The 16,380-nt window shown below is 34.0% G+C and overlaps 1 protein-coding gene and 1 pseudogene across 2 annotated transcripts; both read left to right on the top strand.

Moving 5' to 3' along the window:
• Nucleotides 1-188: 188 nt before the first annotated feature.
• Nucleotides 189-2,959, top strand: LOC145595709 (3-ketoacyl-CoA synthase 11 pseudogene; annotated as a pseudogene). The gene is made up of 3 exons (XR_014102999.1): nucleotides 189-362; nucleotides 744-783; nucleotides 959-2,959. The product of XR_014102999.1 is annotated as a 3-ketoacyl-CoA synthase 11 pseudogene (transcript).
• A 2,355-nt stretch (nucleotides 2,960-5,314) lies between these two features.
• On the top strand, nucleotides 5,315-10,764 carry LOC145593735 (26S proteasome regulatory subunit 8 homolog A-like). The gene is made up of 9 exons (XM_081650070.1): nucleotides 5,315-5,591; nucleotides 6,579-6,676; nucleotides 6,850-7,074; nucleotides 7,178-7,240; nucleotides 7,480-7,643; nucleotides 7,815-7,971; nucleotides 8,065-8,163; nucleotides 9,237-9,347; nucleotides 10,358-10,764. Exons 1-9 carry the CDS (start codon nucleotides 5,411-5,413, stop codon nucleotides 10,496-10,498), a joined length of 1,239 nt encoding a protein of 412 aa, XP_081506196.1. The 5' UTR covers nucleotides 5,315-5,410; the 3' UTR covers nucleotides 10,499-10,764.
• Nucleotides 10,765-16,380: the final 5,616 nt, after the last annotated feature.

Here is a 16,380-nt window from a genome sequence, read left to right as displayed (position 1 = left end):
TTCCAATTTTGGAAGTTTCCCAAAATAACAGTCCCCTACAATCTGGTAGTTTTGGGTCCCACCCTTCTGCTGTTCTGCATCATATTTATTCACATGGTATCATATGCTAAATAATGTTACATATTATATTAATGCTTAATTTATCATATGATTTTAATATAAAAAGTAGTATACAGATTATACACACTGTTCTTCTACATATTACAGGCTACATTACAAATATTTTAAAAACATCATTTCAATTATCAAAAGACAAAACAAACTCTAACTTCTATCTTTCTGTTTTTTCACGTTTCTTTGGTTTCTCCGAATTTTGAAGGGAAAAAAGTCGACATTTTTCTTCTCAAAATCTACAATTTCAGGTGATTTCCTTTTCTGGGTTTCATTTATTTTGCTTCATAATCTCACTTTAATTTCATGCTTGTTCAGTCAGATCTAATCTGTTTATTCTTTGGTGGACAATCTGTTAGTTTATTGATCCCAAAAAAAAAGTAAACTCTTGTTGGAAGTAGAATTGCTAGTTGGGGTCTTCATGTGGGCTTTTTAAGTACCCGTGTTGGATCTTCGACTCTCTAATAGGGTTTATAGCCCTATCGATACTTAAATTTGACAAATTTATTTAAATTGTCACAGAATAGCTTAGTCGGACAATTGAACATGTACCCGTGTGTGAAATCGAGTCCGAGTAACATAGAACATTATCGATTTTCTCTAATTCTTGGGTTTTGTGTTTATTTTTACAGGTAATCCGTTGTTCTCTGACACCCAGTTCCTGAATTTGAGGTGAATTTCTTATAAAGAATGAATTTTTATGTTTCTTTAATAAAATTTTAACAATCTTAGGGTTTAGACTGTAAATAATTAGGCAAAATTATGCATTTTCAAACATAACCCAGTTAGCTAAAAATGATCATGTTCTACTTTTGAAGGATTAATTCTGAATAATTTGTTGTTTCAGGTGCTCAAATTAATGTATTTTTGATCTGATTGAGTAAATTGAGTTCTTGCTGAAGAAATTATGAGTGAACAAAAACCTGCCATCCCCTTAATCCCCAATTCAAATTCAAGAAAGCTTCCTGATTTTAAGCAATCTATCAAGTTGAAATATGTCAAATTGGGTTACCATTACCTCATTACCCATGGAATGTATCTGTTCTTATCACCTCTTATTGTTGTCATTGCTGCCCAACTCTCCACTTTCTCTTTGGAAGATGTCTATGTCCTTTGGGAGCACCTTCGCTTCAACTTAATATCGGTGATTGTATGCTCAACCCTGCTCGTTTTCTTGGCTACCCTTTATTTCCTTACTCGCCCTAGCCCTGTGTACCTTGTGAATTTTTCGTGTTATAAACCTGATGATGCTCGGAAGTGCACGAGGCAGATTTTCATGGATAGGTCTCATTCCATTGGTACGTTTACAAAGGAAAACCTTGAGTTTCAAAGGAAGATACTCGAAAGATCAGGACTTGGTGAAGATACTTACCTTCCAGAATCTGTTCTTCTCGATCCTCCTAATGTGTGTATGCAGGAGGCTAGGAAGGAAGCTGAGATGGTGATGTTTGGAGCCCTGGATGAGCTGTTTGCTAAAACAAATGTGAAACCTAAGGACATTGGGATACTGATAGTAAATTGCAGTTTGTTTAATCCCACTCCATCATTGTCTGCAATGGTTGTTAATCATTACAAGATGCGTGGCAACATTGTTAGTTATAATCTTGGTGGAATGGGTTGTAGCGCTGGATTGATTTCAATTGATCTTGCCAAGAATCTTCTACAAGTCCATCCCAATTCTTATGCTGTGGTCATTAGCACAGAGAACATAACCTTGAATTGGTACTTTGGAAATGAGAGATCGATGTTGGTTTCTAACTGTTTGTTTCGGATGGGAGGAGCTGCGATTCTACTCTCAAACAAGAGATCTGATAGATGGCGGTCCAAGTATCAACTTGTTGACACTGTCCGAACCCACAAAGGTTCTGATGATAAGTGCTTCACTTGTGTTACCCAAGAAGAGGATCCCGAGGGAAAAGTTGGAGTTGCTTTGTCGAAGGATTTGATGGCTGTTGCAGGAGATGCTCTCAAGACTAATATCACTACTCTAGGCCCCTTGGTGCTTCCTATGTCAGAACAGTTGCTTTTCTTTGCCACTCTGATAGGAAAGAAACTCTTGAAGATGAAACTAAAGCCCTACATCCCAGATTTCAAACTGGCTTTTGAGCATTTCTGCATTCATGCTGGAGGAAGGGCTGTTCTTGACGAGTTAGAGAAGAACCTGCAGCTCTCTGATTGGCATATGGAGCCTTCGAGGATGACGCTCAATCGATTTGGGAATACCTCAAGCAGCTCCCTGTGGTATGAACTGGCTTATTCTGAAGCTAAAGGGAGGGTTAGGAGGGGAGATAGAATATGGCAGATTGCGTTTGGTTCTGGTTTCAAGTGTAATAGTGCAGTCTGGAGAGCTCTGAGGGGAGTGAATCCCGAAAAAGAGCAAAACCCGTGGATGGATGAGATCCATTTGTTTCCTGTGGATGTCCCAAAGGTATCGTCAATCTCAAACTGAGACGAGCTTGATGAGCCAGCAGTTGCAGCTAAATATCCCTCTTAGTTGCAGGGTGCTTTGATTGGTAGAAGAAACTAGTTCCTTTCAATTGCTTCTTTTGCAGATTTAACCTTTCTTCGGGGTTGCAGTAGATGATAGAGCTGATATACCTCTTGTTGGCATGGGAATGATAACAAATTCGCTTATGAAGTAGAGGATTTGTTATATACTCGATAAATGTCTAGAGTTGATAAGAGAAGTTAGGAAGGTGTGATTAGGTGGAGATTAGAAAGCCTACTAATTTACTATTGATGAAATTAAGCTAGTATTTTTCTTCTTGTTTCTTGGGGTAGGCTTTTTGTGTAATTGATTGGTTTAATCTTTTTATTTAATCTGACCATCCTATTGCCTGTGATTTCTGCCAAAGTAAATACAGTATTAATGATTGAATCTTGAATAACTTTTGCTGGTTAATGGTGTTCAATCTCACATAAATTTGACATTTTTATGAGGGCAAACAGTAACTCTCTCCCACATGTATCTTCTTGATCTCCTTATCCTTCATTAAAGAAAATTCAACAGTTTACTGTTGCCTGCACAAATTTTAAAAATTTAATTTTTTTTCCATGCTTGAGCATTAATTTCAAACCTTTTTTTCCTAGGCTCGAATGAGCCACAAGGGCATACAGTATATAAGAAGTAACAAATGGGGGACTTAGTTTACATCACAATGGTGAGATCTTGTGAGTATTGAAGTATTTTATTGTTCCATTTTTTCAAGTTGTTGCAAAAGTTGTGTTTCAAACAAATTTATGTCAGACAAAACTGTTTTTTTACTGAACTAAGGGTCTGTTCTCATACGTTGAAATTCAATTCAGTTCAGCTCCTAATTTCCTTCTCTTATAAAATATTCATTTCATTTCAGTTCAGTTCAGTTCAGCTGAGTTCAGTCAATGAGAATAGACCATAAAATCATTTTAGTTGAATATTAATTTATGTAAGGTAAAGAGAACAAGGTCTCAAGTTAAAAGTTCAAAACAATACCTAATTCCAAAAGATACAAAACAAATCATGCAAAACTTTATTCAAATAATTTTAAAACAATTCTAAAACCTAATAATTTACACACAACCCATCTTTATACTGTGCAGATTAAAAAACCTAATAATTTTTTTTTTTTGAAATTAAAAAAAAAAACCTAATAATTCATACATACTAAACTAAAATTCAGATGTAAAAGTCAATTAAAGGAAAAAAAACCGATAAATCGAGATTAGCAACTTCCTTCAACAATCACGATTAGTGAAAAAGACCAACCTAAAACCAGACTTGCATATATACAAACTCCACAATAAAGTTTGGCAGAAGAGCTCTAACAAAAAATGACGACCTGTTTGGTAGGTGGCCATAAAGCCCTTAATGATAATAATGGTAACGAATTTGTAAGGAAACCCAAGGTTCGATTTCATGGTAATAGTTTTGTTTGTTTTTTTTTTTTTTTTTGAGGAATCACGGTAATAGTAGTTAACCCTCAAATCCCAGTTGTCCATTTTTCTCTATAAAATTTCATTCCCATCCTCTCTCAAGTGATAATTGATGGTAATGATATAATGTGAAAAAAAAAAAAAAAAAAAAAAACCACATGCTTTAAGATGAAATCACATTTTCATGAGGATTTAATTTTTTTTTTTTACCTAATTTCCTAAACAATCTTCTAAGTGAATTTCTACCCAAATTTATAATTAGCTATCAAATGGGCGTAAGAAACAACAATAATAAACGACCATTATTGACTTCCAGTTCACATAAGTGGCAAAACGTTTCCACAAACCACGAAAGTGCCCAATTACCCTCTACTGTGACCAAACCGGCGGGACAGTCATTGGCCATAATCAATCTAACAAGTGGTTGAACCAACATCATAAACAAGTTTAGCCACCGTTTAGATTGATTTTGACTATCGATTGTGTAGACTGCCAAAAATAAAAATCTCAACCTCCTAATCGGTAATTAGGAGTGGTGGATCGCAAATAAAGGGGAACCGTGGTAGGTCGCTAGTGAGGTGGAAGTGGTGGCAAGGTGATGGTGAAGTAGTAAGAGAATAACCGTCCATAATTCCACACATACGACTCACCAAATATAGACGTTAAATAGTTGCTATTAGGGGTGAGCGTAGCAGGGTACCCTGTAAAAATATTGGTACTCGGAACCGGAATGCAACAGGTTCCTAAAAATAGGAACCGAAACCGAAACCTGTTGCAACAAGTTCAAAAGAATTGGGAACCAGAACCGGAATCTGCAGGTTCCGGTTCCTAAACAAGGTACCCTGTCTTTCTAACAAAGCTTAATAGTTACTTGATAAATTGTGACAAATCTATATTTTTAAAAATGGATGTTCACAATAAAAGCTTACAACTTTAGTAAACTACTTCAAATATAACAAACCAACACTAATTGTCTAGAATATTTAATATCATATAGGTTCTGGTCTCATGTAACCTATAGGGAACATGTAATAACAGAGTACCCTACAGGTTCTAGGTCCAAAATTTTATTATCCAGAGCCAGAACCTGTTGCAACATGTTCTTAGTTTTATTACCCAGAACCGGGTTTAGAACCTGCGGTTCCGAACAGGTTCCGGTTCCAGATAAGGGTAACCTGAATTTTTGCTCACCCCCAGTTGCTATGCGTCAATACTCAATACTTAACCATGTTTAACCACCATCTAATTTTACTTGTACAATTTTAAAATCCTAAAAACACAATACTCTACCTTTCCTCTTGAGCAAGCCACTTCCTTAAATTTAATTTTTTCTCTCTCTTCTCAAATCCCTCTTTTCTCACACAAACTCATCTTTCTTCCCAAAAAGATGGCGACTGCTCTTACCGAACGAAGTAACCCTGCAACAATGGCCGCCGGAAACACCAATCACGGCGATGGTTTACGCCAGTATTATCTCAAACGAATCAACGAACTCGAACATCTTCATCGCCAGAAAACCCTTGATCTTAGCCGTCTTGAAGCTCATCGTAATGAGCTCAATTCTCAAGGTGAAGTAAACCCTAACCCTAATTTTACCTTTATCGAATTACTCACTTCTTTCTTTAATTTCTGTTCTCTGTGATTTTACTATCGATTTTTATTTTAATTTTGTATATATATATATTTTTTTTTGCTGGGGTTAAATTTGTCTTTGATCTCATGTTGGCATTGTTTGGTTTGATCCCTTTTGAGTGTTTTCTTCGTTTTGAGTTTGTAATTTCGTCGTTAACTAGTCAAATTTTTGTTCTTTTTTCCGCAATTCTTGTTTCGATTTGTTTCCGGCTTAATTGCAATTATGATGTATTAGTATAGTAATTAGCTGAATATCAAGATGTTGGAAACTTTCGCCTTTACCTTTAATTTATTGTGTGACCGAATTTGTGTGATGTCCTTTCCCTTGATGCTGAATTTCTGTACATAGGGTTTTGGAGTTGTGATTTTGATCAATTTTCTTTCGGGGTGAATTATTGAACGATAACGAGGGAGGGGCCAATTTATCTCCTACTCTGTCTTTGTTTTAGGATCTGGGAGTTTATTGTGAATTGTGATTGATTTGTGATGTATTGGGATTTGGGTGAAGCTTAGCCTATCATACAATTTACTAGTTTCTTCAGATTTTCAATATAGTTATCTGATGTATGATTCGAAAGTTCAGAATGGTTGCTGTTGCTGTTGTTGTTTATGGGTTTAGTTTCTATCTTTGTATTTTGTTTGGGATACATTGCACCATTGCATTTCTGTTTGTTTCGGATTTCAACCGGAGATATTAATTATATGTGGGGTTCTTAAGTTTGGTATGAAGTTGATTGTTTGGAATGTGTATGTGTAAACAGAGAATTATTCTTTTGTGTGGTTTGTGATGAATTAGGTGAACTTTGTAGTTGTTTAATCAATTTTGAATCTTACATAGAAATTATGCTTGAAAAGCTTGGCCTTTTTACCCCACATTGAGTGTATTTAGACTTATACTGTTAAACTCTCTTGGACATGCTCAGTCAGGATGCTCAAAGAGGAACTAATGCTGCTTCAAGAGCCTGGATCATATGTTGGAGAAGTTGTCAAAGTAATGGGAAAGTCTAAGGTGCTGGTCAAGGTAAGCTTATATCATCGTGTAGTCAGTCATTATTAGTGACATATTTTTTACTATAGAATTAATAACTGTTAATGGTAGTGTTCAGCTTTCCAATTTTTTTTTTTATAATTATGATAGTAGTCTTATCGTAAATGATAGAGTGAAGTTTCTAATTATTACCAATCCTGTAACAGGTTCATCCAGAAGGGAAATATGTTGTTGATGCTGATAAGAACATTGACATAACAAAACTCACACCTTCCACTAGAGTTGCTCTTCGCAATGACAGCTATGTCCTCCATCTAGTCTTACCTAGTAAAGTTGATCCTTTGGTGAACCTTATGAAAGTTGAGAAAGTTCCTGATTCAACTTATGACATGATTGGAGGTTTAGACCAGCAAATTAAAGAGATAAAGGAGGTTAGCTGTCACTAAGTTCACCCCCACCCAATGATGACAGTTTATGAGTAGATTGCTTTTGATGCATAAAGAGGGCATTCTAACTCTTTAAAAATTGTTTCAGGTTATTGAGCTTCCAATCAAGCATCCTGAATTGTTTGAGAGTCTTGGTATTGCTCAACCTAAGGTGAATTACTGAACATTTTCTGGTTTTGACCTACTTGAACCTCAATACCTCATTATGTTGGATGATTTAAAATTTTCTGTCTCTGGTTCTGAAGACATGTTTTTGTTGACATCAACTCCCTTCTCCTCTTCATATTTATGGGCTCATGGGAGACTTTCATTTCTATAGTGTGTTTATTTCTTTTTTAACCATCATTTTTTTTGGTAATCATGACTGCCTATGTCTTTTGTTTTGTACAGGGAGTTTTGCTCTATGGTCCACCTGGTACTGGAAAAACTCTGCTTGCTAGGGCAGTGGCACATCACACTGACTGTACATTCATAAGGGTTTCTGGGTCAGAGTTGGTGCAGAAGTATATTGGAGAGGGTTCCCGAATGGTTAGAGAACTTTTTGTTATGGCCAGGTTTGTTACATCGCCTGCTATACTATGTTGGTTTCCTTATTTGACCGCTATACTATGTTGATATCCCTATTTGACATTGCATCAGAAGGTTTTTAAACTAACATTGTATTTTTGTGCTGATTTAGTCTGAATGAACAATGTGCATGACTCTTTGATGTTGCTATTGTGCAGAGAACATGCTCCGTCTATCATATTCATGGATGAAATTGATAGTATTGGGTCAGCAAGAATGGAATCCGGATCTGGAAATGGAGATAGTGAAGTTCAAAGAACTATGTTGGAGCTTCTCAATCAATTAGATGGATTTGAAGCATCAAAAAAGATTAAAGTACTTGAGTTGTTTTTTGAATCGTTCTTAGTTAAATTATTGGTCATAATACCTTATATTTCATTGTAATTGATTTGGCATAATTATCCTCAGGTTTTGATGGCCACCAACCGTATTGATATTCTGGACCCAGCTCTTCTTAGACCTGGAAGGATTGATAGGAAGATTGAGTTCCCCAATCCTAACGAAGATGTGAGTTTAATATATTGGCTTCTTTCTTTATTTCGCAGTTTTGTGCTGTGCTTCGTATTTGCATATTTCTTTCTTTAATTCAATTAACTGTCAAGCACAAGCAAGTGCTTTACCCCCTCCCTGAAGATCATGTAGCTAAATGAGTCTCCTGCTTTGTATTCTGCTTTATGGACTGAAAGGACCCTTGTTGATCCTAGTAGGCAAGCTCAGTAAGTGTGGAGGGCACGGAACTTTCACCAATCTGTATTCTTTTCTAGGCTTCTTCTTGAAAATCCTTTCGTAAATCAACCAAAAGTGCTGCTGCTGTTGTCTTCTTTTGGAAAGGCTTAGAAACTTTCTTTTATTATACCTTTTTTGTATTGGATTGAGGGGAAAGAGAGGGCGTGCGTTATTATGATGCGTTGTCTTTTGTCATTAAGTGGAGTTTAATTATTGACTTTGTGGCCTTGTGGGTACTCACATAGGGGAGAGAGAAAATAATGGTGGCATGTAACACGAAGTAAATTTAAAATGTTGAATTTTCCTATTAAGGATTACAAGTAAATAATTAATGATCCGAATCAAGTAGCAGTAGTTGTTTGGGTATAGTACTCCTTGGTTTATAAAATATTCTTAGGTGCAAATTGGTGGTAAAAACAACATTAAAGTCTTGTTGATATATGGAAGAAGGAAGATTTTGTTATATTTTTATTTCCTAATGACGTGGAAGAACATTATAAATTTATAATCAAAAGAAAGCACTTTGCCACTTAGTGACTTGTATAGTTACATCTATCAATGTACGATAGTCATGGTGCTCACCCTTTCTTTGCTTTGACAAGGTAGTCTTTGTCCTTTAAATGTAGTTCCAAGCATTTGGTAATGCATTTTTGAGATACAAATGTTATTCATTTGGTTATGGACATGCATTACTAAGCAAGTAGAATCAGCCTTCACTTGCTTTAAGAAATCTTGAATGAGCTGTTTCCCTTGCATATATAATTTAGAAAATTTAATAAAATTGTATCTGAAATTCCCCAACATGTTAACAGTGCTTCTATATTTTTCTAAATGACTTCATTGCATCTTTTCAGTCTCGTTGTGACATCTTGAAGATCCACTCTAGAAGAATGAACTTGATGCGCGGGATTGATTTGAAGAAGATTGCGGAAAAGATGAACGGCGCTTCTGGTGCAGAGTTAAAGGTTTGCAAACTATTGTTTTCCTTCAGCATCTTAAATAATTTTTCGGTGAAATGCGTATTAAATTCTAGAGCTTTTCAAAATCATACAAAGTTTCCAAAGGATTGTGATTTCTAATTTCTTACAACATGGAACATGCTATGCATGCCATCCCTAAACCATACTTAGACAAATCATTGGCATTATAATGAGACTAAAGCTATCAGCCAGCTGTTTCCCTTCCAAATTGGAAATACCGATCATTAATTATGTGCTTAGGCTTATCTTTTTATTGTTTGTTGGGATAAACTGAAATGCTTTTGCCTTTTTGGCACCTGAAAAGGGTGTAAGAGAGAGAAAGGGGACAAAATTTGGCTTGTAAGGAACATTGGATTTTTGTCAGTCTCATTAGATATACTTTGTTATATGCTATCCTGCAGAAACACGACACTTGTGAAAATTTGAGATTTAGGTCTGCAAGAGTCGCAAGTAATTGTTGCTTTCCCATCAAACGTGATGAAAGTTGTGCTGTGCTGATTTTCTGAACTTAAACCTAGTTTATTCGTAAAATGTAATTGGGACTTTGGAGTTGATGCATGCAGAAAATTCCTTACAAACATTGTGAGCTGTGAGTTTTCATTTTTATGGAACCCAGAAAAAGTAGTTTCATTGTCAGTTGCTGAAACTAACAGGATTTGTGCTAGCATGACTTAATTACATGTACAATGTTTACAAAAGAATAATCTAGAAGTTATCAGCTATTGAATCTTACTAACTGCTTGCCTAATAGCCAATGAATTGACATTTGCATCTGTAAAAATCTGTGTTTTTGGCTGCATACCTGTTTAATAGCAATTTTGAATTGAAACAGTTTATCTAATTGTTTTTTCCCCCTTCTCCCTGTTCATTTATGATCCTGTAGTAAGTTATTTTTGAAGTTGAACTATGTAGACATAGATATCTTGGTCTATGTGATTTCCTGTTGGTGATTTATACATGTATGTAACCAAAAATCTTTACTCTGGTGTATGCAGGGTGTATGTACTGAAGCAGGTATGTTTGCTTTGAGGGAGAGGAGGATTCACGTAACACAGGAAGATTTTGAAATGGCTGTGGCAAAGGTGATGAAGAAGGATACAGAAAAGAATATGTCCTTGAGGAAATTGTGGAAGTAAAAACTTCATGTCCTTGTATTCTTTCTGGCGGCATTGATTTTCCCATTGAAATATTGACTAAACAAGAAAAATCTTAAACTACTCCGGGTAGTTACTAGCTAACTGAATAGCAGAGAACATATGAATGAATTCCTTCCTATATATTTTTTCTCTGGTTTGGTTGGTTGGTTGGTTATTTGAAGCTTTAATTGCTGAAAGTTGATGTATTAGCTAGATGCTGGTGGTAAATTATTTGAAGTTCTATAGTTCTGCAGTGTTATTGTCCATTTCATCCAGAAAATTTTATTCTGAACTAATTTTGTTTTTATTGAATTGAAATTATTTTTATGGGATTGTTATTATTTTAAACAGAAATAAACAAGGCCTTAATTCTTGATACAAATCTACACCATAAAGTGTATGATCTGATTAATTAATTTAATTATTTCAAAAATAAAAAAATAAAAATTAAGGACATGTTCTATAACACCCCAATAATTCTCTCTTTAAACCTCTGAGGACCCTGAACAATATTCCAGAGAATTACTGGCGTGCTACCGCCACGTGTTCAAACGTTAAGGCTTTATCAGAAAATAGCAGCGGAAAAACTAAATCAGTTATAAATAAGTTTTAAAACCAACGAATGAAACCAAATTAAGTCATACAACTTGGAACCATTAAGGCCCTTATTCAAAACCCAATAAAAGTAGTAAGTGATTAAATTCAGTGTTCAAATAAATTCAAACCCAAAAGAAATAGTGTCGAATAAAATCGAATTAAAATAAATTCAAACTTGCAAAAGAAATAAAATGAAACAACCAACTCTCTACTCAAGATCCTACAACCCTGATGAATGCTGCATGTGTAAGAACTTGTGGTAATTCTGCTCCCCAATATTACAAGTGTAAAAATTGGATCGTCACAGGGTCATTGAAAGGCGAAGGCCATGACCAAAGAAAGACACACAAAGCACGCAATCAGCAAAGCTGAGTACATACAAGCTGCAAAATAAATTAAGAATTCCATAACATGCTACTAATAATCAATCATCATGCATCATTAAATTATAGACTCAACACACGACTCAACTATTTATATTACTAAGACTCCATTAATTAATAATAGGTAAATCCTTATTTTTATTCATTGGATTACGCAATAGACAAGGTTGTCCAACCCATGCTCCATTTGGAACATCAATAAAAGAAAACCCCATGCCTCCTTTCGGAAACATCAATAAACATCCAACGACCACGGGCGCGACTCCGTGACCGTAGTTAGTATGAGATCTCACCTAACTCCTAGTTTTGAAAAATATTTGAAATAAGAGACTCGTAGATCAGACGGCCTCGAGAAAAGTACACGGCTAATACCCCATGTACCCCAACCCCTGATTGTCATTACTCCAGAAGTGCACCAATCCAGAGTTTTATTGCTCATCCATCTTGCACTTTACGTGATTTACAGGTTTAGACTTGGTGATGACTCATATGCATAACAATACAATCAATCCAATATCAATTCAATCAAGTAAAGCAACTTTTCAATTTCAATTCTTGATTTATTAGTGGCAAGCAACATTTATTATTTATTCTTTTACTACCTCGGTGTATAAACACCTTGAGTGCATAAGGCACCCCAAACTCTTAACCTTGTCTTATAAGACATGAACCATTCCTTTACTCATCCTATTTCATTAAATCATGAATGAGTAATAATTAAGTCATTTCACCAATCACATACCTTTGCCTCTAAGCGCACCTTGCATAATTAGAACATAACCAATAATTACGATAAGGAATAGTGCACGTCAAAGGAAATTCACAATGTATAACCAAACAATTTAACCCAGTCATCCCTAGACATGATACTAAGTTCTCGATCCGTCCTTAAACATGCACCTAAAAGCAAGGTTTTGTAACTTGTACGTACCTTGAGCAAACGAATTAGTATGCCACTTTACTAACTAGAAATCACCTTCAATAAACTCCTCTCCTAAGCCAAATAATAACATCTCAATCAATACCCAATCAATTAAATTTACAGCAATACTAACTTACTTTAAAACCTTCAAAATCCAAATCAAACAACACTTTAAAACCTTCCCTTTTGTTAAAATTAAAGGCTTATATATAGTTCTTTAAATTTTTCTTCATAAAAACCTTAAAATACACTCTTATACATGAAATTACAGCAAGTTCAAAGTCTAATAAAAATCTGAAAATTATATAAAAACCCCTAAAATCTCTCTTTTTAATGGGTGATTAAACCCTCTTTATAAAACATCAAAAGTAGTACTTAGAAACTATTTCCAACACTTGAAACTTCAATAAAAACATATATTTATGCTTAATTAACTTTAAACATAATTAATTTTATTAATCAAACTCAAGGATAATATTTTAAGTATGTAAAAACTTCGTTAAAATAAAAAACTGCCCGAAAATCATATTTAGAGGCTGAATTTGGCCTCGAGAGGGTGGTGCTCACTACCAAAGGTAGTGAGTCTTTCTTAAAACGTGGTTTCCACATGGAAAACACTACTTTTTTGTCAAAATCGGATGAGTTTAGAACCTGGTCGGGATTAAAACGGGATTAATATTAACGAACGGAAATCTAAAAATTAAAACACGAATCTATGTGTTCAAAATAATCTGGAATTAAGTTAAACTAATCAGTAGTTATAATCACCAAAATTTCAAAACATCATTACTATAAAAGCCCTAAATCAATTGTTCATAAAAACCCTAAAATCATGATTTTCAATAAATTGAAACCCTAGGTTTATAATTCATAAAATATGAAATTTATAACATAAATATAATCTGAAATTTATAATCTTTATACCATTAAAATATAATTTGATACTAAAAATATAATCTTTATACTAAAATCAAAACCCAAAACAATTAAATTAACATTAAGCAAAATAAAGAAACAAAGGAGGATGAAAATAAGACTAACCTTTTTGTGTGGGAAATTTTTGAAGATTCATGGGATATTTATAGGAGAGAATTATTGTAGGGTAAAAAGAAAGATTGGGCCTCATAAAAATAATGGGTCGATTAAGTAAACAAATGGGTTAGGCTTGTATGATTGGACATAAATTGTAGAATAAAGGTGCATAAAATAATTTGTTCAAATAATTTTCGACCCAGATTAATAATTTGAAACTTTTGAAATTAAATTATGAAAAATAACAAATAAATATTATAAATAAAATAAATTTTCATTTATAAAATATTTAAAAATACGGGGGATTACAATCTACCCCTCTTAAAAGAAGTTTCGCCCTCGAAACTTAACCCAAAAGCCATAAATTTTCCAAAACCATTCAAACTTTTGTGTTTTATATTGCTGTAAATTGATTGATTCTCAACATGCACACTCAACAAACTGAACTTTATGCTTAATAGACTCATACTTGGCCAAAGTTTACATACTTTAATTGCATGTAAATACAACAATAGTGCATATTAATAAGCAAAATAATGCAAACTCAAGCAACAAATAGCATAATTGAGGTAAAAAGCGCGAAATTACATCGCATTCTACCCCTCTTAAAGAAAAGAGTTACGCCCCCGTAACTCACCACAATAATATCATTAGGCATTTCTTTTTCATTTCTTCTTTCTGCAATAATTTATCCATAACTTGTTATTCTATAATTTCCTCAAATTTGAATAGCTCAAATCATAGGCACTCAATAATCTCTTTAGCTCTCCTTAGCTAACAACCAAAGGCTATTAAGAGCTGTAAAAATCTTACAGGTGACACTGTATTTCAAATGAATCTCCAATGTAAACAATATATACGCAATCTCAAGATCATGGTAGGGTAATTGGTCTCATAAGATTTGCCTTGGCAAGAAGCATTATCATTTTTTTCCATTTTGTTGCAACACACATCCATTAAGTAAAAACTTCAAGGCCACCACTCCTATTAGGCAAGACTAAAACAAGTGCAACGATTAAATGTTCTTTAAGAGTTAAAAGGCTTGTTTACACTTCTCATCTCATTCAAACTAACTCTCTTTCATCAATGTATATACAACAATCCTCAAAAGTCCTTTACAGCCCTCTTTAAACATCTAATCCCAATAAACAACTTATATCGGTCACATTGTTAGGTGTAGACCACTTACTCACCACTTGAATTTTTTTGTCCCAAAATGAAACTTACTTTCATTAATAAAAATTCACACTTCGAAAACTGAGCATATTACAAGTCGTCCCTAAAATGTCACAGAATCCTCAAATGTCTATTATAATTCTCCTCACTCTTCAAGTATAGCAAGATATCATTAATAAAGCCATATATTTATCGAATTACTGTACTCATGGAAATACTCGATTCATTAAATCCATAATGATTGTTAATACATTATTAACCCAAAAGGCCTGATTTATATTTCCATGTTTATAAATCCATGGGCTCCTCAAAATTTTTTTCTCTCCAGCTTGGTTTTCAAATTCTCCTAACGAAAGTCAATTGTCTCACGAATCGTATCCCTATTCTCTTTCCACCAAAGTTATGCTCCTCAAATTCTCATGGCAATTCAAAACAACAAAAACTCATCTTTCACTACCTAGTTCTACAAAAAAGCAGGGTCTCCACTCTCCTTAAAGTATGCGGCTTGACCAAAGCAAAATTCATACACTCCTCTCGCGTAGTTTATCATCACCAAATATATATATTCATCAATTCTCCAAGTACATTCCTAATTTGATCATAAGGTTTCTCAAATAAACACTCATTGGTTGCAAAAATTGAAGGAGATATTAAATAATAAAAATATAGATCTTACCAATAACCTAAAGTACCAAATAAATAATAAATAACATCATTAAATAAGCATAACCAAATAGTCACATAATTACATGCTTCATATAATGATCATCCATACATACACATTACATTGCACAAATCATCACAAATTAATCTATATTGTATTCTTTAATCCTTACACATGATTCTAGGTGATCACAACACCCAAATTTGCATGATTATATAAAACATATACAATTAAATATAACTTGCATAAAAACTACATTCAAAATAAATGGCACCAAGAATTAAATTATAATGCACATAGAAAGAAATCATCTGTCCTATATGCCCTTCTTAAGACTACCCAAATCTCACACATAAAATAAAATAAATAATACTAAGGATCAAAGAATAAAATAAGTACGCAGATTCAACTAATTTCAAAAATAATTAATAACATAGTAATTTATAAAAATACATATATTTTATTTAAACTGCCGAATTATTTTAATTAAAATAAAATAATTTTTTTTGAAATTAAAGTTTAACCTTAAATCACGTCATAAAATCCAGAATCATAAGATTTAAAACATTAGGCGCCCAAAAACTTTTAAAGTAACTTTAGTGGTAATTAAATCGAACCAAAGCTCTGATACCACTTTATAACACCCTGATTGACCTTATAATGAACTTGAGCTGAATTGACTCGTTTACAATTTTTGGGTACAAAACCGCGTCTAACTAGGCCATGAATATCCCTACACAGAGGCACAACTAGATTATTCAATATATAAACTCTTCTGTTGGATACAATACCGTACCTAACTAGACATTGAACACCCCTACACACGAGCTCAACATCAACTTGAACTATTATAGCTTGTTGTGCATATGAGGAGGGATGGCTTAGATAACTAGATGGAGTATTGGAGATTTAGGTGTTGCATGGGCGATTTGCACTAGTCTCGTCACATGTTGCTAATTAAGCATAAAACATCAACTTGAACTTATTGCTGCGTTTTGAATGTGATTGCACATATAAAGCAATAAATAAAAAAACGCGGTACAAAACCTACAAGGGTGATTCTTAAGTGATTATGAATTAATGATGACGTAAAGTAAGTGAGTGATTA

This window comes from Chenopodium album, chromosome 19 (assembly GCF_948465745.1).
Source record: "Chenopodium album chromosome 19, dcCheAlbu1.1, whole genome shotgun sequence".
Lineage (NCBI taxonomy): Eukaryota > Viridiplantae > Streptophyta > Magnoliopsida > Caryophyllales > Amaranthaceae > Chenopodium > Chenopodium album.
The sequence above is the reverse complement of the archived record's forward strand: the minus strand, read 5'-3'. Positions and strand labels throughout refer to the sequence as shown.